The sequence below is a fragment of the Leishmania mexicana genome, chromosome 28, assembly GCF_000234665.1.
Source record: "Leishmania mexicana MHOM/GT/2001/U1103 complete genome, chromosome 28".
Lineage (NCBI taxonomy): Eukaryota > Euglenozoa > Kinetoplastea > Trypanosomatida > Trypanosomatidae > Leishmania > Leishmania mexicana.
In genome coordinates, this window is record NC_018332.1 from 329,711 (window position 1) to 355,951 (window position 26,241).

The window sequence follows — 26,241 nt, forward strand, 5'->3', positions numbered from 1 at the left end:
GAACCTTGGACGGTGAAACGAGAGATACCGTCGCTTGAAAAGAGTGGCGGGTGCTGCCGGCGACGGCTCTGCCTCTTCTCAGACAGGCGGGAGGGGTGGGGAGAAGAGGTGCTTCCCTGATACCGTCGGCGCTACATTCACGTGTCACTCCACCCCGCTCCTCGTGCGCTCGTGTGTTATGCACGCATGCCGTTAACTAGGACTGCGCTTCCACAACTGGCGAGTGCCCTTCACATCTCTCTCTTTCCTTACATGTTTTTCCTCACACTCTCGCGGCCCGCAACACTGCACTTAGCCAGAGAGGGGAAACAACAACAACAAAGCAAAGGGCGCAACAGCCAGGGTCATGTTTTCGGCAAGCACAGTGCTGTGCGCGCGCGCCCTGGTGGATCGCAAGTCCCCCCAGCTCTGGGGTGCACCTGGTGCGCCGATCATTCGCATGCGCGGCCACCACGTGACGTGGAAGTTCCAGTCGTATGACATGTTTGTCGAGCACACGCACCGGCGCCGCAACTCCGACATCCGTCTTCTGCACTACCTCGGCAAGCACTGCCCTCACCCACAAAAGTCACTTTGGTCGCCCGACACACCGGTGACGCAGGACCGCCACTTGTTTATGCTAACCACGATCGACGTGGACGCCTTCAAGTATTGGTTTGGTGTCAAGCGATGCCGTCTCTCCGTGGGCCCGTGGAACATTCTCGCGAAGTCGGGGCTGCTCCCGCCGTCGTACAAGCAGAACTCGAAGATCATGCCGAAGCCGATCTTTGACAAAGAGCAGCTGATGAGGTACTACCTGGCCAACCGCAAAGACCAGCGGCAGATGGAGCGGGAGGACTACCTGAACTACAAAAATAGTATGGTGAAGTCGCCAGAGGAGCGCGCGGCGGAGCGGCCTGTGGCGCCCTTTTTGTAATGTCTGTCTTGACACCCCGAAACGTGACGGCAGCAGCGAGGTACGATGCATAGAAGTTCACAGGGAGCCCAGCGGTGCTGCAGCCTCGCGTTGACAGTCGCGTCTCGCATGCAGTGCGTGTGTGCTTGTGTGTTTCTCGTTCTTTCCCTGTGCCCTCCTCCTGTGGTGCCTCGCTCTGGTCCGCTTCTCTCTCCACCCCGCATCGCACATATGCGGTGTATGTGTGCTGCTGCTGCGGACACGGATGGGTGGTGATGCGTCTCCATCTGGCGTTTGTGCGCTTGTAAGTGGGCATGCGTCACTGATGATGACCGGGTTTGTGGCGACTGTTCCACACACCAAAATATCCCCCCCCACACACACAGATACACAGACGGCGAGATATATCAGCAGCAGGAACAAGACGAATTGAACCCGAAAAAAAAAACACAAGCGATGCAGAGCTGCATCCAGTGCGCCCATCGTGGAAAATGTCTCCCTGTGCAGCCGCCCTTGCCTGATACTGAGGCCGGCAGCATTTACGTCATGTATGTGAGCACGAGGGGCGAAGGAAGAGGAGCTGAAACGCCTGCGCGTCTCCCATGCATCTAAGGCACGGCAGCTGCTTGACTGATTACAGCCCTGCACGCCTACCTCAGTGTGAAGTGCGTTTCCACACATCATGATCGCGCCGTGTTTTACATGTCCCACTGGCTCTTCAGGCAATGAAGCGACTCGGCATTCAGCTCTCTCCCCCCACTTCACCTCTCCCCCTCTCTTACGTGCATCTCTGCGTGTACATGCGTCGTTATTTACGCGCGTGTGCATGTACGTGTGCGTGTGAGCACCGCTGTGGTGCCCCCGCCTTTATCTGCATGGCGTCTTTTATATTTTACCTCTGCAAGTCTCCCTCCTGCTGAGGTGGTAGCCTTGATTGTCCGTGTATTGCTGCTGTCGCTGTTATTGCTGCACTGGCACAGCCCATTGCAATCGCTCTCAGGCTCCCTTCTGTGTATTTGTTTTTCGGTTGGAGTTCCCTAAAAAAAACGGAGACACGAACGAATTCCGTGCCGTTGTGCTGACTCGCCGCGCCTCCGTCCCTCTCTCTCTCGCTCGCTCGCTTACACGAGAGGTACTAGCGCCTCTCCGCCCTCTCCCCACTCACGACGACACCCGTGGACGCAACAGCGGCACGAGTTAAAAAGATGGAGTCGCCAATCAACCCAGCCGTGTGGAAGGTGCTCTTCAACGCTGCTCTAGGCACCCTCTCGGTCGCCACCCTCTACTCCGTCTACCACCAGAGGTACGACATGGAGTCGGCGCAGCGGACGGCGTTCTTGGAGCTGCGCAAGGCGGACTCCGAGGAGGCCCGTGTGGCGAAGCTGACGGAGCTGCAGGCGGTGTGCAAGCCGGAGGCGGTCCGCCGCCAGCCCTCTGCTCGCATGAGCGCGCTCAAGTACGGTGCCCCGATTGTGCAGATGGCGAAGCTGCAGAAGGATGGCACGAATGTGGAGAGTGTTCGGACGGCTATCAAGGTCATCCTGTACATCTACGGCCCCGACGCCGAGGGTCGACAGAAGCTGAACAGCCTCGATGGCTACAAGGTCCTGCTAACGACTCTAAGCGAGGCGCAGCGGCAGGGAGAGGCGGACTTGATGGAGGATGTGGCCCAGGCGCTGGATGCGTTGACAGAGGTGGACGACTCCGAGGTTGTCCTCGACACGGATGTGCCTAAGGGTAGCGAAGGCGCCGCCACACTGGCCCGTTTGCCGGCCACCGTGAAAATGCTGCGCATCCTCGACCCGGAAGGCTCCGTCGCGTTCCTCGCATCTCTCACGGGCATCTTTGCCAACATCTGCACTCTCGCGGAGGGCGCGGTCAACATCGGAAGCGGGGTAGATGGGCACAGTGGCATGTCCTTCTTCTTGCGGCTGTTGGACCACACCCACCGCCGCGTCGTAGCGAACGCCGTCACGGTCGTGCGCTTCCTCGCTCGCGCGCAGGTCTGCCAGGAGGAGCTAATCGAGGAGGAGAACTTGACGCGCCTGGCCGACAACCTGCATGTGACCGGCGAACCGGTGGTCGTGAACTCTATCCTGACGGTCATCCTGGTGATGGCCGGCAGCAAGAAGTACAGCGAGGCCTTCTTCTCCGGGATCGCCTCCAGCACCATTCCCAGCACCCTCTTCGAGTTGTGGATACGATCCCCTGAGAAATCGCTGCGCAGTCGTGCGGAGGTGCTCTCGCGGTTGCTGCTGCGCATCCCGCAGACAGCCCCCATCGTGGCTGCTCTCTTCGAGCGCTTCCGCCCACAGCTGGAGGAGCGCCGCCGGCGTGATGAGGAGGAGTACAAGCAGCAGATGCAGCAGATGCAGCAGAACCAGATGATGCAGCGGATGATGATGGAGCAGATGGGCATTGACCCCTCCATGATGGGCTAGACGCGGCAAAACGTCGAGGGAGGGGGACACTCACCAGGTGTGCCAGCAAGCCGCTCCAAGCGAATGAAAATACCACGATGCTGTCGCGCGCATTCAAAGACCGACGCAAAGCGTCTATGGTGAGAGCCGGCACGTCGCCGTGCACGTTCACGGCTGTGATGTGTAATTCGTCCACACCGTATGCTCATCACTGTCTCTGACCCTCATCATTTGCCCGTGCAAGTCTTCTCTTTCCATCAGGCAGTGCTCCTTCATCGCGACTTTTCATTTTTCTTTTTTTGTGTGCGGGGCGGCGGCTTGTGTGTGCGTGAGCCGAAACGGCGTCTTTGCTCGAGAGTGGTGCAGCGGATCACCAACTTGCGCTCGTTTCGCAGGCCCTCTCTCTCTCTCTCTGTGTGTGTGTGTGTGTGCGCACGTCTTTGAGTGCCGTTCTCTTGCCTGCCCGTTGGATCGTACGGGTGGGGTGTACCATGTGCGTCGTGGTTCGTTGTTTAAGATCCGACTTATAAAACAAACGTGGAGGGCGGCATACACTCAGACAATCCCGCGCAAGTCAGAGGTGAAACGAGCGAGCTGGAGACGGTCTTGGGAGGAGCGGCGTGCTCGTGCGGAAAGGACGAGAGGCTTCGCTGTCGGCTCGTGGAGGTGAACAGCCGAGTGAGGAAATGGGGCAATCGAATCGAGGAAAAGCTAGAGAAGCGCACCCAATGCCGTCATGTGGCGTACCTGGATGCGTGTCGTGCGGGACGGTGCGACACGGCGTGCCTTCTCCCTTTTGAATTCTCGACGGTTTTTCCTTTTCGTCTGCCGTTCTCACTCCCCTCGGCCTTCTGTCGAGCTCGGAGGACACGGCTGACAGCGATGTTAGCGCCGCTTTCAGTCTCCCTACCTTGTCCTCTTCATGTGCGTATCTCTGCCTGTGTGTGTGTGTGTGCCTCGCGCGTTCTACGCGGTCTACGATAAGCTCTCCTCCGTGTGTTTCACAGGCGTCTTTCTATCTCTTGTTGTCCAGACAGCAACAAGCGGTAAGACGAAATACTAAAAGGCGAACCAAACAAAATACAAAGGGAACCACAGCGAGCGGAGGAAGCCGACATGATGAGGTGCAGGGCTGAAGCACCCAACAAAGCGCATGAGGCACGCCAGCTGTGTTTGCTGGCGTGGTGCTTGTGTATCTGACCGGGATCTGCACTCGGGCGTGAGTTGGTCTCTGTGGAACTCCCATCAACGCCCCCACGTCTCACTTCACATGCGCCTCTTCCAGAATGTTTCGTCGCTCGCACACGGGAAAACAAGGAAAAGGCGGCCGCGAGACTTTGATCGACGTGCGCTGAGGTTCTTTCCTTCTCACCCCGTCTTCAGCTCGCCGTACTCTTTATACTCCCCCTCTTTGCCCGTGCGGATGGCCAGCGTGGGAGTGTACGTGTGTCTTCGCCCCTCTGGCCGTTATTCATGGAGCTGGCCTCTTCACGTCTCTCCACCCTTGCCCTCCCCCTTCTCTCTCCCCTCTCCTTGCCTTGCCTCTACGCCCATCATTCCTGTTTGACCCCGCCATTTCGTTTCGCCCCTCCCCACCCCACCCCTCCCCTTTGCCGGCCACGCTGTTTCACACGCCAAGAAACGCGTCGTTATCGACCGACGTGCACGCACACGGGGCCATCCGCTGCGTTTTGCTACTCGTTAGTGTGTGCGCTTGTGCTACACCGCACCGGGAGCGCGGCTTCAGACTTCATAGGCAGAACGAAGAAGCACCGGCGAATGTCAGATCAAGTCAAGCCGCCACGTCGAAACACAGCGGAGGACGAGACACCAGAGGACCGCGCCGCCGAGGTGCCGGCGGAGGACGAGGAGGAGGTGCCACTCTGCCAGGATGACACTTACGATGCCACCCTCTCCCTGGCAGATCGCGAGGCTAAGTGGGGCTTCTCCTTCAGTGAACTGCAATCCGCCGTAAAGGTTGTTCGGGTGCTGTTTCACAATCCTGCCCTCTATGTCGGGGACCCCTACCTCTCTGACAGCCGCCTCTACACAATGATCACCCGTGACCGGAAGACGAAACGCGAGAACCGCGATATTTTCAAGGCAATCATGAATGGAGAGAAGAGTCGTCGCAAGCGCTACCTGCGCCAGCAGGACATCGAGGCGGTGCGCCGCACTGCCATGAAGCGCGAGCGCGATGATGCTCTGAGCGCACTGCTTCTCACGGGCAGCGAAGGGGCCAATGACAACGTAGCACCGCTTCTGCTAGCTGAGCGGCCGAAGGCGCCGGAGTTGAACGGCAGCGACCAAGGCGAAGACAGCTTGAAGAGCGGTGCTGCCGGCACCGCCTCTGCAGGCGATGGCAGTGCGGCAGGTAATGCGGACACGCTGAGCCTCTCTGCATCGGAGAAAGAGGTGTTGCGGCTTGTTGGCGCCTTTGAGAACCTTCTGCGTCTGGAGCAGGCCCTTCGTGGAGAGCGGGTTGAGGGCTACGAAGGGGACAGCGCAACAGCAGGGGGAACTACTGCGCGGTCTGCTGCTGCGGCATCATCATGTGTGGCGAACCCACCCGTCACCGGCGGAGAAGGCGATCCATCTGCGTCTAGCGCATCCTTCTCCAGACTGAAGAAATTGCGTACGGAGACGGATGCGTCGGCGGCCGTCCCCGCCGTGGAGCTGGACTGGCTTGTGATCACTCAACTCACCGCACAGGTGTACCGCTACCTTCCGCACCCGTACGGTTCCCAGATGCCGCCACCCTTGTTTGATGGCGCCGGGCCGGCGGACGCCGTGAACTCCCCTCTTGTGATGCGCAGCTATGTTCGCGGCATGAAATGCTATGTGGCGCAGCGTGCTGCGGCGCTGGTGCACCTCGCGAAGGCGAGGGCACCTCCGAATACGCCAAATTTGCCCATCACCTCGGGAGGCACGGAGTCTGTGCCGCTCCGCTCCCTATTGGCGTCTACGCTCCGCGATGTGATCGTGCGCACCCCTCTTGTCGAGCTGCAGTCGATTCATGGTCTTCGTTCGTTGATTGAGAATGACGACCCCAGCGCTGCGTCTTCGCAGATGATGGCGGCGGTGGACCTGCCGCTGGACGACCTGCTACGAGCGCTCGAGCTGGTGCTGCTGGAGGGGGCTAGTGACGAGCGGTTCTGCCCCGTGCCCGCGACCACTGACGGCGATTGGGAGCAGGATGAAGGGCGTGCGCGCGCGCAGCAGCAACTTTGCGTCGCTGAGCAGACGCTGCACTGCTTCATCGCGCGCCGCGTGTACGGCTCTGCCAAAGTGCGCGGCTGCGGCCCTTCGCCGGTGCTGATTCAGCACCGTCCTCCCACCTCCTCGTCAGAGGAGCCGGAGGGGTACTGCATCTACGACGATGTGCAGCGCTACGCTGTCGAGCACCACGAAGATGACGCGCAGTTGAAGCTGAACAAGTTTATCGGGTGCCACATCTGCAAGGTGCGATACAACCGCCTCCACCCGTACTACTACAGCATGTGCCACCTCTGCGGCGAGTACAACTACAACAAGCGCCTCATGGCGCGGGATTTGCGCGGCAAGACGGTGCTCCTCACGGGCTGCCGCATCAAGATCGGGTATGCCATGGCGCTCTCGCTGCTTCGCTGCGGTGCCACAGTGCTCGGCACCACCCGCTTCATTCACGAGGCAGTAGCGCGCTTTCAGCAGGAGATCGACTACGACGTTTGGAAAGACCGCCTGCACCTCTTCTCGCTCGATCTGCGTGACATGTGGGTTGTCACGCAGTTCTGCGCGTTTGTGCGGCAGAGATACAAGAAGCTGTTTGCCATCATCAACAACGCGGCGCAGACCATCGCGCGGACACCGCAGTACACGGAGCACCTCCGCAACATTGAGCTGAACCCGCCAGCCACCCTGCAAGCCAGCATCCAAGACGACGAATGCGCGGCTGAGTGGCACAATTTTTTCCGCCACCACACCACCGTGACGGTGGGGCAGCCGCTGTCTATCGAGTACCACCCGAGCATGCAGCCCTTCCTCGACACAAGCCAGGCGGCTTGCCACGACGATGCAAGCGAAGAGATTCACAGCAAGAGCGCAGTGGCGTTGCACGTGACGGGCGACCGCACCCTCATCTTTGACCGCTACGACACGCAAGCGGAGGAGAGCGACCACCGTGAGAAGAACTCGTGGGTGATGAACCTCGCTGAGATACAGGGCAGCGAGGCGGCCGAAGTGATGGCCATCAACGCCCTCTCCCCTTTCATTCTCAATGGGCGTCTCAAGGTGTGCCTGACAGACCGCGAAGGCGACGCCGTGCCGGGCGAGCCGCGCTTCATCATCAACGTCTCGGCGATGGAGGGGCAGTTCTACCGGTTCAAGCAGACGACGCACCCGCACACGAACATGGCCAAGGCGGCGCTGAACATGATGACGCGCACGAGCGCCGACGACTACGCAGCGGAGGGAATCTACATGAACTCGGTAGACACCGGCTGGATTACGGATGAGTCGCCGAAGCTGAAGAAGGATCGACGGGCAGAGCAGTTTATGCTATGCCCGCTGGACGAGGTAGATGCGGCGGCGCGGTGTCTGGATCTCATCTTCACAAACAGCCGCGTGTACGGCATGTTTTACAAGGACTTCAAGGTGATTGCGTGGTGATCGCGACGGCGGGTCCTGTCTGCAGGGGTGCTTGTGCGTGCTTCATCCTTGCAGGTCCTTTCCGCGGTTTTGTTCCTGTTGGCGCCTCTGTTTTGGCTCGCACGAATGCATCGGACGGTTGTTTGTCGTGGTTCCTCACGCACCGAAAGGAGGATGGGCGTCTGTGACCCTGTGTGTGGGTGTGCGGGTGTACGGATGTCTCGGTTTCTCTCTGTCGAGAGGACATGCACCCCCCCCCCCGCCCCTCTCTCTCCCCACACGCGCCGACAGATACGGACGCAGTGCAGACCACGCCCCTTGTTCGCTTAAGTGGATTTAATTTCTTCCACCCCTTCAACGAACCATGATCACTCATGTGCCGCTCTCTCATGTGGGCGTGTGTGGGCGGGGAAGCAGACTCGCACCCATGTGTGTCGTACATCTCACCCCCACCCGCCTCTCCATCCTTCCCTTCCCTAGTGACTTTCACGGTGCGGGATTGGAATAGGTTCAGCGAGGGCGGTGGACATGGCGACGATCGAGGAACACCAACACCCAAGCAGAGCCCTGGTGGGTCACCGCGACGCAGGGGAAGTCACGGTGCTCTCTTCGGTGCCGGTTGTTTGTTCGCGATGCTCTTCTAGCGATGACATATCCACTGCTGCTCACGTTGGAAGAGAGGCGCACCGGCGCGTCGCAGCCTTCGCACACCTCCCCTACGTACCCTACGCCTTTTGGGGGGAGGGAGGGAGGGAGGGAGACTCTCACTCGCTCGCTTACCCTCGCTTCCTCAAGATGGTCACTCGTGTTTTCGGCCGCTCCTTCTTGGTGTCTTTCTCTGCCCGTCTTTGCCGCCACACAATGGAACGCATCAGCCGTCTACTCCAGGCCCACGTAGGACCCCTCTCACTTTCTTTCTCTCCTGCGTGCTCTCCGCACACACCTGTGCTGTCTCCTCGTCTCTTGCCCGTTTTCCTTCTCTCTTCCTGCTTACAGCAGCATGGCGTCCGAGTACACCGCCGCGCCTCGCGAGTCCTTCACCCTGCCTCGCCACGCGTCCAAGTTCTCTGTGTCCGCGGTGGTGCACATCATCAAGGATGTTTGCGAAGACATGATTGGCCCAGAACGGCCGTACGTCTACGAGGAGGCACAACCGCTCATCAAGGACTTGTGTGCTGAGATCCAGCAACGGACTGTGCGTCTCGGCTACGAGCGGTACAAGCTGGTCACTCATGCGACGGTGACGGAGGCTGCCAGCCAAGGTATGCGCGTGGCCTCGCGTTGCCTGTGGGACCCAGAGACGGACAACTACGCGACCTACACGTACTCGAACCAGTACATGCACGTCACCGTTGTTGTCTTCGGAGTTTACTGGGAGTAACAAGAGGACGGGAAGCTAGCGAAGCCGGCGTCCGGGGGTGTGGTGAGACTGACGCGAGGTCGTATCTCTGAGATACCGGGAGGGCGGCGGGGAGGGAGAAGGGCTATGAAAAAGAAGCCTCGAGATGTGATTGCCGTGCGTCTGCTCATGCTCAACGCACATGCGCGCACGTCACGCGAGCTCCTCTGCCGAGTGCTCCTCCCTCCCCTCGTCTTCTCCATTTTCTCCAGGTGCCTGCCATTTGCGTCTTCCATTCATCTTGTACCTCCGTTTACTTCGGGACAGGAGGAGCACATTGTACTCCTGCGGCGTATACCGCTGACGCTGCTGCGCGGAACTCGTGCTCTGCTTTTCGTCGACTGTTGGCGCTTCTGTTGGGTAGGGACGGTGAAAGGGATTGCTCTTTGTGTGTGTGGGTGTGGGTGCGCATGGGTGGGTCTTGACCAACCGCAGCGCCCACCCAATAGGCTGCGAGCGTGGCTGCAGGCCGCGAAAGCCATTGATGCGTTCTTCTGATGTACAAGCGAACTCGAGAACCATATTGCCCCTAGACAAGAGAGACAGAAAAGTAGACCGCATGCGCCTCCCTGGAGAGGCGAAGGCTCAGTGCCGTCAGCGGCCTCATCCGCGCCGCTGCGGTGCCGTTTCTTTTCTTACTCAAGGGCAAACAGACACCCGCGTGTGCGCAGTGGAGAGTTGGCGAGTGTGGCGCACGTCCCCCCCCCCAAACAGTGTGACATGTGATGGCCGCAACACGGGAGACTGCATGCGCCATCATCTCAATGCTGCGTTGCGGGAACCGCCTACTCTGTCCCTCCACCGTTTTGTTGGTACTTGGGAATACTGGACCTTCTCGATGTAACGCCTCCCTCTCTCTCCCCCTTCGTGGACTCCCTTCTCTATCGCATCACGTACAAACACGTGTCACACATGCCGACAACTAAATAATAATACTCGGACGACGACACGAACGCGCACGTGCTGACAGGGTGTACTGCGTGAAGCTCTTTCCAGCCACAGCACAATGTCCAAGAAGCAGGAGGTAAAGGCGTACGGCCCGAACGTGAAGAAGGGCGACCTCGTTTACGGCGTCGTGCACATCTTCGCATCCTTCAATGACACGTTTGTGCACGTGACGGACACGTCCGGCCGCGAAACGTACGTGAAGGTTACCGGCGGTATGAAGGTGAAGGCCGATCGCGATGAGTCTTCCCCCTACGCTGCGATGATGGCCGCCCAGGACGTTGTGGCGCGCTGCAAGGAGTGCGGAATCAACGCCCTGCATGTCAAGATGCGCGCCGTTGGTGGTGTGCGCACCAAGTCGCCGGGCCCTGGCGCCCAGGCCGCCCTCCGCGCGCTCGCCCGCGCTGGGATGAAGATTGGCCGCATCGAGGATGTCACCCCGATCCCGACCGACTCCACCCGCCGCAAGGGCTCCCGCCGTGGTCGCCGCCTGTAAGCCCCAATGCGTGTACCTGTGCACGCGCCTTCGGATCGCCTCTCGAATGCAAGCCTACTCCGGCGAAGAGCTGTATGTGAGTGTGCGCGCGTGTGTCTGTGTGTGTGTTGCGGCTTGTCGGCGAGCGCGCTAGCAAGTACGTGCCTCTGCGCACTTCCGGCATGGGCACGAATAGAGGCGAAGAAAAGGCGCGTGCATCCTGCACGTATATGCGCTCGCCAGAGTGGGTGCATCGAATACGATGGGGCCAAACATAAAAGGGGGAGGCGTAACGGGGTGGCGGTAGCCGTTTTCTCAGTGTGTTACCCGCCTCCTCTCCCTCCTCCCTGCGAGGCTGGCGGTAGCAGGCGGTGATGCCTCTCGTGCGGTCACGTCTTGGCGATCTCTCTGGGTGCACGCGCACGCACACGCAGGACCACGCAGGCACGTGGCCCATCCTAATTTCTCCGTTGATTTTATCCTTCTCTGATTTTGGGTTGTTCTCCGTCTTTCTCAAAGCGAAAAAAAAGGTAAAGCAAAATGCGTGCACGGAGCGCCACCATGCAGCGGGACTGTGTATCCGCTGGCTATCCCACAACCCGCAGGAAGGCGGCGCGCTGAAGGGTTCTGTGTGTGTGTGCGAGGGGATATGGGGCGGTGAGGGAGACACCTCATGGGGCGCTTCATCTATGTTGGCGTATGCGAGAGCACAGACATACACACACACACACACACACACGCACACAACTTGTGAGCCAGGAAGGGCCTGCTATGGGGAACCACTGAAGTGGAGAAGGAAAGCGGAGGCGCATGCACGGTGGGCTGCAGTCGCGGTTGCCGAGCTCTATACCGTACGCACTCGACAGTCTCGGTCACCGCATTCTCTTACAATCACCTATTCTTCTCTTGCGACCTCTATGCTGGCGCCTCCGTTCTCGAACCCTTCGCTGCTCTTCCACTTATCAATGCCCCTTTGAATACGTGTGGAACAATGGTGGACGCACAACCTATGCTACCTATCTCACCCCCGCTTCTCTTCCTTCTCTGCTTGGCGTTGCCTGCACTGGTCGCTGGGTTTGGTGCGTCCGCGCGAACCTCTCCCCCTCCCTCGCCCTCACCTCTTCCAGACGCCTACGCGCCGCATCGTACGAACGAAATCTGTGCCGGTGCCCGTGAGACTATTTTGTCTACGCGCCCGTTGACATCGGTGCTCGAGTGGGACTGGCTGTCGCGCGTGTGCGGTGGGCGCGGCTGGAATACGACGCATCGCAAGGATTGCACGCACACCCACACACGGCCGCGGAGGAGCATCAATCGAGGGAAAAGAGACAAGCAACACGAACAAGAATGAGCGCGAACGTGAACTTCTCGGCTGGCTCGCGGACGACCAAAGGGGCGCCATCAGCACCGGCCGCGTCTTCTTCTGCCAAGAGCAAGAGTCACATGATCTTGCCGTATGAGGTGCTCTTCAACCTCGTCGGCCGCCGAGTGACGGTGCTGCTCACCAAGGGCTCCCAGGAGATGGAGGGTACTTTGCAGTCTGTAGACAGTGACAAGGGCGACATGCTGTTGTCGGATGTGGTCCGCTACACCTGGGCCCCTTCGCGCTCATCGGATGAAGAGGAGACCGCCGCGGCTACCGCGGGCAAGGGGCAGGGCACACTTGGCAGTGTCACCGAGGAAGAGGGGTGTTACAAGTGCTTTGGAGGCGGGCAGCGTCGCGAGCTGAGCCGGTGCAGCCAGGCGATGATTAACAGCGCCTTTGTCGCCCTCGTCACACCCACGGTCTTCATACCAGAGTAGAGGCAGTCAGCGTTGCGAGCGCATCGACACACAGAATCGTTTGATATCCATCATTGCGGGGCAGGTGGAGGTCAAGGGTACTGTGCGTATGCCCTGTGTGTGTGTGTGTGCCTTTCTCGCGCCTTTCCTTCGCCTCCCTTTTCTTTGCCTGTTGCACTGCGCGTCGCACGAGGTCAGCTTTGCTGGTCGCATGGGCCCCCTCACGCTCTTTGTCTCCTCCCCTTCTGTGTGTGCATGTTGTCACTGTACTCTTCTCCCGTTGCACCTCGTAACGACGAAGAAAAGGCTGATATACACACACACACACATATATATATATAAGCATCTCTTTCTGAGCTACGGATAGAGAGTGGAAGAGTAACACAACAGGGAAGGGGGAGGAGGGCGACGCGGCGGCGTCTGTCTGTCGCTCTCTGGGCAGGAGAGGGGTCCATCTACAGAGCGAGGTTCTGCCCTGCCAAATTGCGTCTTCTCCGATTCTTCGCTCTGTGCTTTGCTGGCACGTGCTCGCACTCTCTCCTGCTGCTGTCTGCCATCCATCCTCTCTCTCCGTCCATCCATACCCTCGACAATGTCGCTGCAATTGTCACCGCTGTCTTTTTCGCGCGGGGACGTGTGCCACGGCGCTTGCTGCAGGCTCTTGCCTTCGCCTGTTGAAGGGAACACCGCACCGCCTCTTCCGCGCTCGTGCCCCTTCTCCACCTCCGCGTCCCCACGTTTCAAACCGTGGACATTGCATCCTCGACACTGCGCGCGTTTTTCGTTGTGTGTGTGCGCAAGTTCGTGCATTCAACAGCCCGCCTTGATCTAGAAGGAATCCATCACTGAACTATCAGAGGGAAACAGGTATCATGTCTCGTTGCACGGCCAAGTTATCCGGTGGCATGGCTCGCGCCAACCTGGTGGACCACGGTGTCTATCTGAAGCCGATGAGCTCAAACCCCTTTCTCGGCGCCGTTCACGATGGCATTAGCACCGGCTACTGCCAGGGCTACTCGGCCAAGCCGATCCATTGGCTTTACCGCTTCCGCTATAACGTGCTGCCACAGGGCATTTCTTGCGGCTTCTTCTCGCGTAACCCGTACGGCCGCTACGTGCACTGGCTCGAGGTGAGCACGATTGAGAAGATACGACTGCAGCTGCAGTCGACGGAGTCGATGCCGGTCGCTGTGTTGGTGACGCTTGTCGTGATCTACACGGTGTGGTTTTCGTACCGCCTCAGCTTTCTGCACCCCGACATCACTGTATACAACCTTGTCCTGTGGTCCACAAAGCCGTGGGTGCAGCAGCAGCGCTTTAACAAGAAGATCGACATTGACCAGCAGGTCTACCGCTGGGTGCACCGCATGCCGGAGTTCTCTATAACGGACCCGATCCGTGAGATATACAAACTGGAGATCGGGGCGAACGAACCGTATTTGGGGTACGTGCGCGGTATGGGCCGCGAAAAAGAGCTTACGCTGTACGCGAACGAGCGCACCCAGGAGGCTGGCAACATCCGTCCTCTCAACATCCGCCATGAGGACCGCAGCGGCCACAACCCGGGTCCGCTGATGTCCGGCCACGGCGTGTAAAAGTGCGCCAAGGGACCTCTCGCCTAAAGACGGCACGTGTCCCCCTTCCCCCCCCCCACACACACCTTCCCTCGACTCGTGGTACGCCACAGCACGCTCGCCCTTCTGCAGGTGTAGGCGCTTCTTGCGGTGCCATTTTTTGTTGGTCCACCGTATGTGCGTGAGGTTGGGCGATGCCGTGCTGTGCTTTTTTCTTCTTGCGTGCTTTGGCGACACAGAGGTGATCGCAACAGACAAGTACCGTACACGCGTGCATGCTCCGCTGCGTCGGATCACTTGTCATGCGTTTTCTTTTTCGTGGGTTTATGCAGCGCTTCGTGACGGTGGCCTCACGCTCTCCCTCCCCCCGTTCTTTTTGTGTGTTTGTTTCTGTCGTTTTCCTTTGCCTCCGCGTTCCATCTGGACGCTGATACACGACAGACACGCCTCGCTCTTTCTCTCCCGGTGCTCTCCGCTTTCCAAGCCTCCCCCCTTTCCTGCTCTCCCTGCCACGCTCTCGGGTGTCGTCTACATTGCTCTGCCGCGACTCTGCCCCCTTTCCTTTTTTGTTGTTGTGTGCGCACACCGACAAGCATGCAGACTTCCATGTGTGGCGGAAAGGTGACGTTGTGCAGATGAGCACCCGAGCACCCGCACAGACAGGCGTGTGTCTGCGGGGGCAGTGCACAGGAGAGGGGAGGAGCCGCAATCAAGGCCAAGAGTGGCGAAGCACCTGGAGGTGAGACGGAACCGCTCCGCTGTTAGCAGGACAGAGGCAGAAGAAGAAGAACTCAAAGACACACGACACCACGTCCTCTCGCATACCCAGAGAAATACGTGCCCGACCTCACATACGCAGTCACGCACAGAGGATGGAGACAGTCAGTCCGAGCATCATGCTACGAAAAAGAGTTGATCGTGACGAGGACAGATGGCCCCACGGCCCGGCCGGCAGGGGACGGATGCGAGGAGTTGGTGGGCAGGTGGGAGACCTCTACAGAATACTTTTTTCTTTCCGTTGTTCACTTTCACTTTTTCTCGCGTACGTAGGATAGCCGTTCCCTTTTCCCCTTCTCTCTAGCAGTCGACCACCTCCTCTTCCCTGCCTCACCTCCCCTCGACTACACTCCCCTCCCCTCCCCCTCATGCCCGCCTCCTGCTTGCCCTTTTTCGTTTTTGTCTTTACTGTCCGATGCGAAAATAATCCGCTGTTTGCCTTCCCCCCTTCCCCAGCGCGCAAGCGGTAGTGCTCTCTCTCTATATCGCCGTCTCTGTGTCCATGTTCCTTTGTGTCTCGGCACGTTGCTACGTGTGCGTGCGTGCATCTGTGTCTGTGTCGGTGTCGGTGTGCGTGTCCGCGTGAGTAACTCCCCCTGTTCTCTTCTCTTCGCTCGTGCCTTGTATGTTTTGTGTGTGCTTGCACGCGTGTGCTCAGTGTTGGTCATTTTTATTTTATGGCGTTCATCTGCGTTATCTCGCCGAATGTATCTGCGTAGCCATCTTTTTTCTCCCCCTCCCCCCGCGGTCTCCTCTGTTTGCCGTATCACCACCACCACGACCACCGCCGTCTCCCCCTTCTCCAGGCACGCGCAGATTGTGTCGGCGTGCGTGCGGGTGTGTGCCATTATTTTAGCTTCACCTCTCCCACTGTCTCTCGTCCAATTGCTTGCCGTGACTTCTCTTACGTCCAGTTATTTTCATTTTTTCCTTTATCATGTTTCTTGCATGCATCTCTCCCCCCTCCCTCCCCTTCCCTTTCCTCCCCTCCCCCGCAAGATAAGGTAACACTTAGAGGATTAGTGACGTCTATGAGCGTATATATATATATGTGTACGTGAGATGGGTAGTGATGGGCGGGAGAAAGATCAGAGAAAAGAGAGGGAAGTGCGGAGGAGGTGCGCACAAATGTCGTACATGCGTGAACATTGACGTACACCCATAGAGGACATCATTCCGCGTATCTTGCCACCGTCTTCCACACTTGTTTGTGGCGCTGTGGCCCCCTCCCCCCGCCCTCCACGGATGCGCATGTTGCGCGGGTGGTGACTGGCCACTTTGCTCTTCCCTCCCTCACACGCGACTTTGCAGGTGCACTTCTGCGTTTCGCTACTTCGCGTGCAGCGCCCGTGTTTCGTGCCGATCCGCTCATCGGAGACAGACGTGCACGGGCGTCTTCGTTTCCTTCTCTCTTCCCCGTCGTGAGAACCCCTGACACGCACTCTTTTCCTTTGCCATCGTGGCCTCATCAAAATACAGTGTGGTGAATACGCTAGCACGTGTGCAGTGCCGCAACAAGCAAGCTCACAACGAAAAAAAAGAAAGAACAAGACAATCAGCGAGGACTCGATGCACTGCACGCAGGTATGGGTAGCGATGCAAGGGAGAGATAGACACATGCACAGAGAAGACTACGACAAGTGGTGGGTGCAGGTGTGCATCGTGCACCCCTCGGGACGGTCTGGGCAGACGGTGTTCATGCTGAGACTTGGTCACGGCATGGTGCTGCTGTCGGGCTCGTGTGCGACCCTTGCTCACTGTGGGTGACGTGGGTGCGAGGGTGGGTGGCACTGCACTTGCACGCCACCGCCTCGTTTTTTCTTGTTGCCCCCTCTCCCCTCGAGCAACCATGCGCTAGAGAGGAGAAAAGATGGAGGAACAAGAAAGTGTAATAGGCGGCCCACGTGTGCTGCACTCCCGCTCGCCATCTCTGTCCTTGCTCTTTACTTGTACCCCCCCCCCCACTCCTTGCCCTCCCTTCCCTCCCTCCCTGCGTCACCTCGTGTGTGATGCGCAGCGTAAGAGGGATACATAGCACCGCACAGAACGTTGTCGTTGCACGCGACAGCGAGGCACACCCGTACAGCACGCATCCTTTAACAAGCACCCCCGCGCACCCTCACTCAACACTTCTTCGCTCTACTTCTCTCGCGATCGTACATGTTGTGGTCACAGCGGGCGTTCTTGGCGGTGACCGGTGCAGGGACCGTTCTGAGCGTGGGGCACTACCTTGCCAAGGTGGGGTCTATCACTGGCCAGGTTCCAGTGCACTTCAACCTTTTCGGCGTCCCGGACGGCACCGCCGCGCCATGGGCGTTCGTCATGTACCCGATCACATCTCTGGGGCTGACCGCGGTCATGGTGTACACCGCGCTGGCACCAAATGCCAGGGCAGTGCTGCCACAAAATTCCGTGGAGCAAGTCTCGACACGCGCCTCGCTGTTGTGTGCACAGGTTGCCGTCTTGGCCTGCCAATATTATGCTGCCAGCATCGCTGAAGGCAGCGCTGAAAGACTGTCGTCGCCGCTGATGTGCGTGCTCTACGGCACGCTGGCTGTCGCCTCAGCTGCCGTGATGGCAACCAAGAATACGACGCGTGGTGGGTGACCACACGCGCACCCTCCATCCGTTTGCGGCGTCTTGCGGGGCTTGGTTGAAGAAGAGAGGGGCGTCTTTGTACCAACATTGACCGCCACACCGGCTCACATGTCATTTTTCTCTTTCTCAGGCCGTTGTCAGGTGGAGCTGACGTACCCTCCACAGCCGCAGCCGCGTCATTGCGTGGCAAAATTTTTTGTCTTTCGCGTTGTCCACCCTTCAAGAAGCAACACATGCGCACCTCCACACACGATCCCGTCTTGTTCTCTTCATTATTTTGCTGCTGCTGGTGCTGTTGTGCTCTCCGCGATATGGGACGGCGTGCCCACTGCGCTCCTGTTTGCCTGCATGCACTCCTGCTATCGGTTCCTTCGCGTACTCGCTTGGCTTTACTTTGTGTTTGCGTTGCTGCACGCTCTCGCTTTTTTACCTTGCATGCGCAGACACACAGGTGCGTGCGCCTCGTCCCGGCATCCTCCTCCCCCGAGCTGACTCCAGGGCCATCGAGGCCCTGATGCCCTTGAGCACGCACCCCCGCCCGTCGCCAACCTCTCTCAGGCCCCCCAATCTGAAGAGTCGGACAAAGGCGAGACGCTCCTGGTGTGGATGTCGCGGAGGCTCTCCCGAACCCACGCAAGTGCGGTTCTCTTTTTCGATGCTGACGCGGCGCTGCGCAGCGAGAGCAGGGTGATGTGTGGACACTTCTGGTGAGAGACGTGGAGGTTGCAAAGCTTTCAGAGAACTCGCCGGCAGCTTCAGTGTGCATCAAGACCCGTTATAGAAAGGACGCGAAGTTCTACGGGACACGTGCGATAGGGGCGTAATTGCAACGAGAGGACGCGCCACTACCACTGAAGCTGGTAACGTGTCGGCGTCTCACGCAGCACCTCTTCGCGGACGTGACGAGCTCAAGCGGCGGGCCCGCGCGAGCAGCGCTTGGCCGCGCGAACCCCGCGGAAGCCATTCCCTCCATCCGGAAGGGCGCGGCACGCCACCCTGGGGGGGAGAGCGAGCAGTGTGCCCAAAGCGGACCTCATACAGAGTGCACAACCGTGCACGAGCCGGCACGTTCACGCGGTACCTCGGCTATGGCCTGCAGCTAACGCAGGAGGCCGTAGCCGCGCAGGAAAGAGCCTCCCGAGAGTCGACGGTGCTAGGGGTGCCCGATGCGGCGTCTTCAGGGACCTCCACCGGTGGTGTGCTGCCCGACGCGCGGCAGTGACCTTTACACCTGAAGCACACCGCGTCACCGGACCGAGCAGCGGGGAGGGGGGATTCCAAAGACTAACAGCAGCACAAAGGCATTTCTGGATCCGGTCATGGCGTACTTTTACAAAAAGCTATTTGTGAGGTTGCGCACCTCTTGTACAGTGACGCCGGCGTTATTTCCGCTAGCAGACGTCCTGCGATGAATCACAGACGTGCATCCGCAAGGCTCAGTTGGCAAAGGCTGCCCACGCGGTTGCCGCAACGCGGTCTGGACGGTGACAAGTCAACCTCAATATTATTTCTCCCTTCATCGCTGACCGCGGGATGGGCAGCTTCAAGCGCGGCTATGGAGGAAGGGCCACTGCATGGATTCCAGGCCGGTACCCGGGCATATCCCGCTACACCCACCCTCCTCCACCCCCACGTGCCGCAATCTTACGGGCCCGACAGCAAACAACTGTGCAGCTGACGTCGGATAGCGCCCAGGCCACCGCTCAGGTTGTTTGCTCTGCACTCCTTGGTCACCCAAACGCTGGGAGAACCGCCGCCGACCTGCGACGTGCACACGCAGATAAACCCAGTCCAAATGCAGAGCTGATACGGCCCCCATCGGTGAATACAACTGCGGGGAGGGGGAGGTGGTCGAGGTCTGGCCCTGGCCACACGTCTGCTTAACGGGTGAATGCGACCCGCGAGCGTAGCGAAGGCGCGGCGAAATGTGTCCTCTCCAGAATACGGAGGCATGTTGTTTTGCGCGTGCAGCTAGCGGGAGAGTCAGTGGAGCGCGCTGCGCTCTTTCGCTCCCCTCTCTCCAATCCATCCATCGGCAAACAACGACGAGCATGCATCGACACGCCATGTCGCGCTGTTCTTGGCTGCAGCCGTGACTACTCACTCCTCTTTGCCATTGTCAACGTAGCCCCCTCCCTTGTGCTCCACCGGGGCTTTTGGATGCATGCTAAGTGTGGGGTATTTGCAGACGCGGTGCAACGGGTGAAGGCACCGTAGTGTGTGTGGCGGACGTCAACTCCGATTCTCACGGCGACTCCGTGCTGCTGTCTCTTGCGCCGGCAGTTGCCGTCAGCTCGGCATACAGCAAGAGTGCATTGATGGGGGGCTTGGTGTAGGCTGCCCTGCTCTCACGGATGGCTTCCGCTTGTCGTTCTTCGTCTCTCTTTTTTTATTATTACCTTTGGTGCGCAAGGGAGAGAGTGTGTGTGTGTGTCCGCCCGCACCCCCTTCCTGCTGCCACTTCCCTGCTCACGCGCTTGCTCCCTACTCGATCCCCTCCCTACCTCCTTTCTTTCTTCTCTCGCGCCCCCGCTGCTTGCTTCTTCGTTTCACCGCACGCGGGGGGGGCTTACTCTACGCAAACCTGCCGTGAACGCGCATACACACACACAGAAAGGTTTCTCCGGCTTTCAAGGCACGCTTCCTTGTCCAGTGATTTCTCCGTCTCTCCTCTCTCTCTCACACACACACACACTTTTCGTTGTCATCTGTGGACGTGCGTCGACCATGAGCGACGACGGGGATGGAGTGCCCAGTCCCCGGCGCTTCCGCAGCGCCGATGCCGACGACGACTTGTCCCCTGGCCTGATTGTGCGGCTCAAATACGCCATGTACCTGTTTGTCGCACTTCTATTTTCGATGATGGTGCGCGGGCTGATGAGCTCCTTGTTCGATAAGATTCCGATACTCGAAAAGGGGTGTGCCATGAGCAGCAAAGGCGGCGTGATTCGGGCCGCGTGCGCGGCGGAAATGCTCATCTACCGCGTAAGCTTTGCGCTCACAGTCTTCTTCGGCATCCACTTGATCAGCGTGTCTGACCTGACGTGCTGCATCCGAAGCAAGGACCTCGCCGAGCTCCAGCGCAGCTTCTTCACAGTCAAGACGGTGCTGCTGGTGGTCCTCTTCATTGTGACACTCTTCATTCCCAACGGCTTCTTCTCTGCGTACGCCTACGTGTGTCTCGTCTGCTCTGGCTTGTACCTGCTGATGAACGTCGTCTTCCTCGTCGACTTCTCGTACCATTGGAGCGACGACTGGATCGAACGCGCAGACGGCAACTCGAAGTGGATGTGGTACCTCCTCATCATCGCTGTGGGCAGTTTCGTCCTCGCCATTGCCGTCGTCGTCGCCTCGTTTGTGATCTTCGTCCCGCACTCGGACTGCAACTTGAACGCGTGCATCATCACGAGCATCACCGTGGGCGCGTTCATTTACTTTATCCTGTCCATTTACGTCCCGCATGGCTCCATCGTGCCGAGCAGCATTGTCTTCCTCTACACCAGCTGCATCCTGCTCTTCACGCTGCGCACGACAGACAATGAACACTGCAACCGCATGGCCACACGCCCGAGCAGCACTACGTACGCTATTTTACAGACGATCTTCACGATGCTGCTCACGTGCTTCACGCTTCTCTACAGCGTTGTGGCTACGGGCGGTAGTGGCGCGTCCCTGAACATCGGCCAGAACGAGGACGGCGAGGCCGAGAACCCCGATGAAACTGGGCACCTGTCCCACTACATGTTCTTCTACACCATCATGATCTTTGGCTCCATGTATCTGGCGATGCTAGGCAGCTCCTGGCACGTCAGCGGCGCTGGTGAGGACGGCTTGTCGAAGAGTATCAACCTCGCCTTCTGGGTGCGCCTGTCGACGGTCTGGGCAGCGATGTTCGTGTACATTTGGTCCCTTGTGGCGCCATACACGTGCTGCAAGGGTCGCGACTTTGGCTTCGCGGTGGACGAGGACTGGATTTGAGAGGTGAGATGGCAGGCACGTGGTGCCCCCTCAATCCCCCCCCCTCCACACACACCGCCACCCTCCCTACGACCCACCGCGCTGCTGTTGTGAACTCTTCTCTGTAACTCTGCCGCTCTCTCTATTTTCTGTTCCACCTTCCCTGTGTGCCTCCGGTACTCTCCCTCGGCCTTCTCCCCGTGATGCGTGATGCCTTTCTATCTTTTCTCTCCGCTGCTTGTCACGTGCCGCCTCTCCTGATCTCTCGCCCGCAGCGCAGGCGGGAGAAGGGGAGGGCGAAGCGGTGTCTCCACGCACACAGAAAGAGGCCAGGCCGTCCCCTCCCCACAAACTGTACAGATACGCACACACATACACGTGCATATGTGATGCACCTTTTTTCCCCCTCCCTTCAGCTTTCTTCTTGCTTTGCTTTCACGTGCCTCTGTCATCCCTCCCCCTCCCCACAACACCACCACATGAGGTGGGGGGGTCATCTGCATGGCCTTTTTTGCTTGCTGTTTTTCTTTTTACCTTGCGAGTGTCTTTACCCTACCGTCACGGTGGTCTGTTTCGGTGTGTGACGCGCTGTGCTATGACAACAATTGTGTGTGTGTGCTTTTCACGCTCTGAGACGCAGGACATCAACGGGCATCACTGTGGTTGACCTCCCCGTCTTCTCTCTGCTGGCGTTTCGTTCGCACGCTCGGAGGCCATCCACGATCAGGTCCCTGCGCTGTTCATGTTGGCCTCCTCATCGGAGGGATTTGTGTGCACCAGTGTGTCCCCCGCGTCTCTTGAGGATTCTGTTCCTTCCCACATGTGATGCCTCTCTCTCTCGCTTTTTTCTTTTGTGGGCGAGTGCATCTTTCGTAGGTGCTGTGTGTGTGTGTGTGTGTTTGTGGGTGTCCCGCTCCCCCCCAAAATGGCTAAGGCACCCCCATCAAAGGCGAAGAGAGGAAAAGGCAGAGCGTTCCCGAAACGCACGAAGCTAGTGCTTTCAGGGAGGAGGCGTTCCTTTTCGTGCCAAGGGCCGGCAGTGTCTGTCTTTGTAGGTGCGGATTGCTCATGGGTAGATGTGCGTAGACCTCTCTACGAGCGTGCTTTACGCGCAGCTTCACTCGACGTGGGTGCGTGGCGGAGGTAACCAATCGAAAGCTTCTCCTCAACGCTTTATGGGCGTCTTCTCCCTCAACTTGTTTTTCTCTCTCGCCTGATCTTCATCATTACCTGAAACGGTGTGTGTGGGCACTCCCTCCACCCCCGCCCCTCGCGAGCCCACCGCCTACACGCACAACCATTCGTGTTAGCGGTGATGCTGCCGCCGTGGCCGCTTCATCTACTTCTTTTCTTCACAGCGTCTTTATCCTTTGCTTCCCCACACAGAGTGAGCACTGCCCACTCCCCAGTGATACCACGCAGGGGAGTGCTCCCTCGCCATCCGGGCTCACAGCTTCATCTGTAAGCAAAGAAAAAAGAGGAGGTGACAGTAGCAACATCAACGGCAGCGATGCATGACGTAGCATGAAGGGAGAGGAGGAGAAGGAGGGGGAGGGGGCATGCACACGTGTGCAGCGACGCATTTTCGACCGCAGCATTCGGCATTGTCCCGCTCCTCATTCTCTCTGCCTGTGCGAGGCCGTCCGTCCCAAGCGCGCTTCCTCTCCTCCGTCGCTCCTCTTTGGGCTTGTGCGGCATCTTGTGTGCAACGCAGCACTTCAAGAGGCCGCCGGCACCGAGAGAGGGAGAGAGCGCGAACGAATGGTAGTGGGGGAGCGAGGGGAGGCGAGGCAAAGACGAACAAGGATCGACGGGAAAGGTAAAGACGGCGTACAGTGCTGTAAGCGGCGAGGGATTATCAGCTGGAGATGACGGCAACGCATTACCTTTTGTTTTTTTTCCTCGTGAGTGGATTCTGTGCGCGTACACGGAAACGCAGCTGTGTGCGCACGTGTGGACACGGTGGCCTGAGATGCGTTCGATCCATCTCTCATCTCTGGCGCTGTAACAATTATGTTTGTATGGCGTGTTTTCCTAAACCGTTGCGCTCCCTCTTCTCCCGTTCCGTGAAGTCGATGTCGCGCCAGGCTGATGAGGTATGATTACCGCCGTCTTGCAAAGTCATGGGTGGGGCTGGGGAGGAGTTTCACTTCTTCGTTAAATGTATCGAAGGCCCCTTGTGACGTTTTGTGAGAGCGCTGCCCTCCAACTTTCTGGTTTTGTTCTTCTTATTCCTTGTGTGTAGGGGTGTGCATCTCCCTCTCACACCGCCATCTATCGCACCCCGCCCTCCTCCTCTCGGTTGTTATTCTTTTTCTGCACCATGTGACATTTCCCTTCGTGCTGGAGTCAAGAGGGATGGGCTGAGACCTGTGTGGATGTCCCCCCTCTCCGTGGACTCCTCACAGGCGTGAGTGTGCCAGCTCCGTCGGTTTTTTTTGTGGTTCTCTCGTCCCCACCCCACCCCTCCCCCTCTCTCTCGCTCTCATCGGCTTATGTGGTCTTTCTCGCTCTTCTGTGCCCCTCTCCTCCTCTCCGCACCCCACCTGAACGCGCGCCTTCCGCATTCGGACAGCCCCCCCCCCTCCGCTCTGCCTATGTGTGTAGTTGAGAGCTGCATGGGTGTCGTTCTATGCAAAGCGATTTAGCCGCTCCAAGGAAATCATCAACGCAACACGTATGCGGTAGGCGGAGGCGGGGGTGGGGTGGGGGACAAGCGGTTCTCCTTGTCACCCCTCTCGCTCACATGCGTGTGCGCGCACACAGGTCGTCAAGTCCATACACACAGAAGAAAAAGAGAGACAGAGGTGGTCGAGTGTGGCGCATCTTCATGCGCACAACTGTATTTTGTACGACGCGAATGGTTGCAGACGAGGTGGATGAATTCCTCGCTGAGGAGAACCGACGATGCTCTTAGCTGTTGCTCTCGCAGTGATGCAACAAGCGAGATGTGGAGAAAGGAGTACACAGGCAGTTGGAGTGGGGTGGGGTGAGAGAGCGCGGTGGGCAATAAAGGATGCGTCAGGTGCGCCGACCCTCTTGCCCCGCGCCTGCGCACATGGTGAAGAACGCCGACGTTCATGGAGAGGTGAGGGAGGAAGAGGAGGGGGGTGAGAGAGGCGGACATGCACAGGGTCCCACACCTAACCGAGCTCCCCTCCCCTAAAACGAGAACGGACGTGCACACGACCGACACCACCTCGTACTGGGGCTCCCTTCCTTTTCGCCGTTGGCGTGTTTCCGTGGCCCTGTTCCGACGTTTTGCGGCACTTTCACTGACGCAGTGCAACGGCAAAAGAATGACGGACAAGAAACACACAAGCAACGGACCCATTTGTATCCGTGAGCTTTTCTGGTGGGTGTGCGCATGGGGGTGTGTATCGCTTCGGCCTTGCGTGCCTGATGCGCTCGACACGGGGGCAATTCCGTACCTGCGCGTACCTTCTTTCGCGCTCCTCGTTTCCTCTTCTCTCATGTTCTGTGTCTCGTCCTCCATCACCACTCCCCCGCACCCCACCCTCCTCTTGTCCCCCTCACACGGGAGGATGCTTAGCTCGATCTGTCGTTGGAAGTACGGGCGCACACCCTCTCTCCCCCCTCCCCCCTCGAAACAGGATAGCAGACGCATGCATCCAGTACGTGCAAACACAAAGCGGCAACCAAATTTAGGCAGACGCGAAACAGGAAAAGAATGCAGTTGTCAAGGCCGCGTCCGTGCCGCACTCAGACGCTGCTACACATTCTGCGGCTGCAATGCCCGAAATGGAGACGCTCACGCGCCATGAATATCGTGGGGTTGCCAATGCTAAGTAGCATCTTCTGCGGACGACGCACTGTGCATGGCAGTGGCGTGATGCAGCGCTCGGTGGTGCTACGCGGCTCGATTTGCGAGGCTCACTCGTCATCGCCCTCAACGGCCAACTCGCATATCGCTGAAGGCTGTCGTGGCGTACTGGTGTATCTCACTCAAGTCGATACATTCTCCCAGTCGCGGATAAAAAACTACATCCAGCGCGTCGCGCGGCCATTGGAAGGATGCACATCAATGCTCTTTGGCAGCAGCAGCAGAAGCTTCGGCGTCGAGACCGCGCCGCGACTGCTGAATGCTGTCGAGAGAACAGAATACGCGGATCATATCGGACCCGCGCTGGTGGCAAACGTGTGGATCTCCTCCTTTGACATTCCCGTGGACGTCCTCGTGGACGCGAAGATCTCGCGCCAAGCGATTACGGTCACTGGTCTCGCGATGGAAGCGAAACTGGCAGTACTGGCGGCGTGCATGCACGCAGAGCGCTGCCTAGACGCATTGAACATCCCTCTCTTCACGTCGGAGCAGCGTCAGCATCAGCGCGTGCTACAAGCCCAGGCGGAAGGTCGCACAGCCCCTGAGGTCACAGCCGAGCCGCTGGAGCTGTCGTCAGTACACCTACCACTCGGCGTCTTTCTGCCTGCTGCCACCTCTGCTGAGGCCATCCAAGCCGCTGGTAGAACGCGGTCTTTTCAGCCGTTGCAGACCTCTTCGGCACTGACGAACTACGGGGGAAACGGCGGGGCGAGCACCACATCCGGCTCATCGACTAAAGGCGGCGGTGCACAGCCTGGCAAGGGCCTCCTTCGCCGTCCCGCACGCCGCTGGGATATGGTTAAGCCTCGATATGGCGCCGAGTGGTTCATTCGTGTAGCCCTTGATGAGCTCGCCACTCTCCAGTCGACGATCTTGGCGCACAATCGCCCGCTTTTAGACGATGACGATGACGATGAAGTGGGCGAACTGGACAACGTTGTCATCTCTG

At 58.8% G+C, this 26,241-nt stretch overlaps 9 protein-coding genes across 9 annotated transcripts in view; all 9 read left to right on the forward strand.

Moving 5' to 3' along the window:
* Positions 1 to 346: 346 nt before the first annotated feature.
* On the forward strand, positions 347 to 916 carry LMXM_28_0920 (conserved hypothetical protein; the record flags this gene model as incomplete). The annotated part of the gene is made up of 1 exon (XM_003876881.1): positions 347 to 916. One exon carries the CDS (start codon positions 347 to 349, stop codon positions 914 to 916), a length of 570 nt encoding a protein of 189 aa, XP_003876930.1.
* Positions 917 to 2,100: 1,184 nt separating this feature from the next.
* On the forward strand, positions 2,101 to 3,336 carry LMXM_28_0930 (conserved hypothetical protein; the record flags this gene model as incomplete). Its single annotated transcript, XM_003876882.1, has 1 exon — positions 2,101 to 3,336. The coding sequence occupies one exon, from the start codon at positions 2,101 to 2,103 to the stop codon at positions 3,334 to 3,336; it is 1,236 nt and encodes a 411-aa protein (XP_003876931.1).
* A 1,758-nt stretch (positions 3,337 to 5,094) lies between these two features.
* LMXM_28_0940 (oxidoreductase-like protein) lies at positions 5,095 to 7,962 on the forward strand (the record flags this gene model as incomplete). The annotated part of the gene is made up of 1 exon (XM_003876883.1): positions 5,095 to 7,962. One exon carries the CDS (start codon positions 5,095 to 5,097, stop codon positions 7,960 to 7,962), a length of 2,868 nt encoding a protein of 955 aa, XP_003876932.1.
* Positions 7,963 to 8,941: 979 nt separating this feature from the next.
* LMXM_28_0950 (conserved hypothetical protein) lies at positions 8,942 to 9,322 on the forward strand (the record flags this gene model as incomplete). Its single annotated transcript, XM_003876884.1, has 1 exon — positions 8,942 to 9,322. One exon carries the CDS (start codon positions 8,942 to 8,944, stop codon positions 9,320 to 9,322), a length of 381 nt encoding a protein of 126 aa, XP_003876933.1.
* Positions 9,323 to 10,346: 1,024 nt separating this feature from the next.
* On the forward strand, positions 10,347 to 10,781 carry LMXM_28_0960 (40S ribosomal protein S14; the record flags this gene model as incomplete). The annotated part of the gene is made up of 1 exon (XM_003876885.1): positions 10,347 to 10,781. The coding sequence occupies one exon, from the start codon at positions 10,347 to 10,349 to the stop codon at positions 10,779 to 10,781; it is 435 nt and encodes a 144-aa protein (XP_003876934.1).
* Positions 10,782 to 12,107: 1,326 nt separating this feature from the next.
* On the forward strand, positions 12,108 to 12,563 carry LMXM_28_0970 (conserved hypothetical protein; the record flags this gene model as incomplete). The annotated part of the gene is made up of 1 exon (XM_003876886.1): positions 12,108 to 12,563. One exon carries the CDS (start codon positions 12,108 to 12,110, stop codon positions 12,561 to 12,563), a length of 456 nt encoding a protein of 151 aa, XP_003876935.1.
* An 851-nt stretch (positions 12,564 to 13,414) lies between these two features.
* Positions 13,415 to 14,137, forward strand: LMXM_28_0980 (conserved hypothetical protein; the record flags this gene model as incomplete). The annotated part of the gene is made up of 1 exon (XM_003876887.1): positions 13,415 to 14,137. One exon carries the CDS (start codon positions 13,415 to 13,417, stop codon positions 14,135 to 14,137), a length of 723 nt encoding a protein of 240 aa, XP_003876936.1.
* Positions 14,138 to 20,218: 6,081 nt separating this feature from the next.
* On the forward strand, positions 20,219 to 21,469 carry LMXM_28_0990 (conserved hypothetical protein; the record flags this gene model as incomplete). Its single annotated transcript, XM_003876888.1, has 1 exon — positions 20,219 to 21,469. The coding sequence occupies one exon, from the start codon at positions 20,219 to 20,221 to the stop codon at positions 21,467 to 21,469; it is 1,251 nt and encodes a 416-aa protein (XP_003876937.1).
* A 4,024-nt stretch (positions 21,470 to 25,493) lies between these two features.
* LMXM_28_1000 (conserved hypothetical protein) overlaps positions 25,494 to 26,241 on the forward strand; it is a gene marked incomplete at both ends in the record, with an annotated part of 2,805 nt that continues 2,057 nt past the window's right edge. Inside the window, one exon of the mRNA XM_003876889.1 lies at positions 25,494 to 26,241. This exon is cut by the window's right edge and continues 2,057 nt beyond it. Within this exon, the coding sequence (XP_003876938.1) occupies positions 25,494 to 26,241 (748 nt within the window).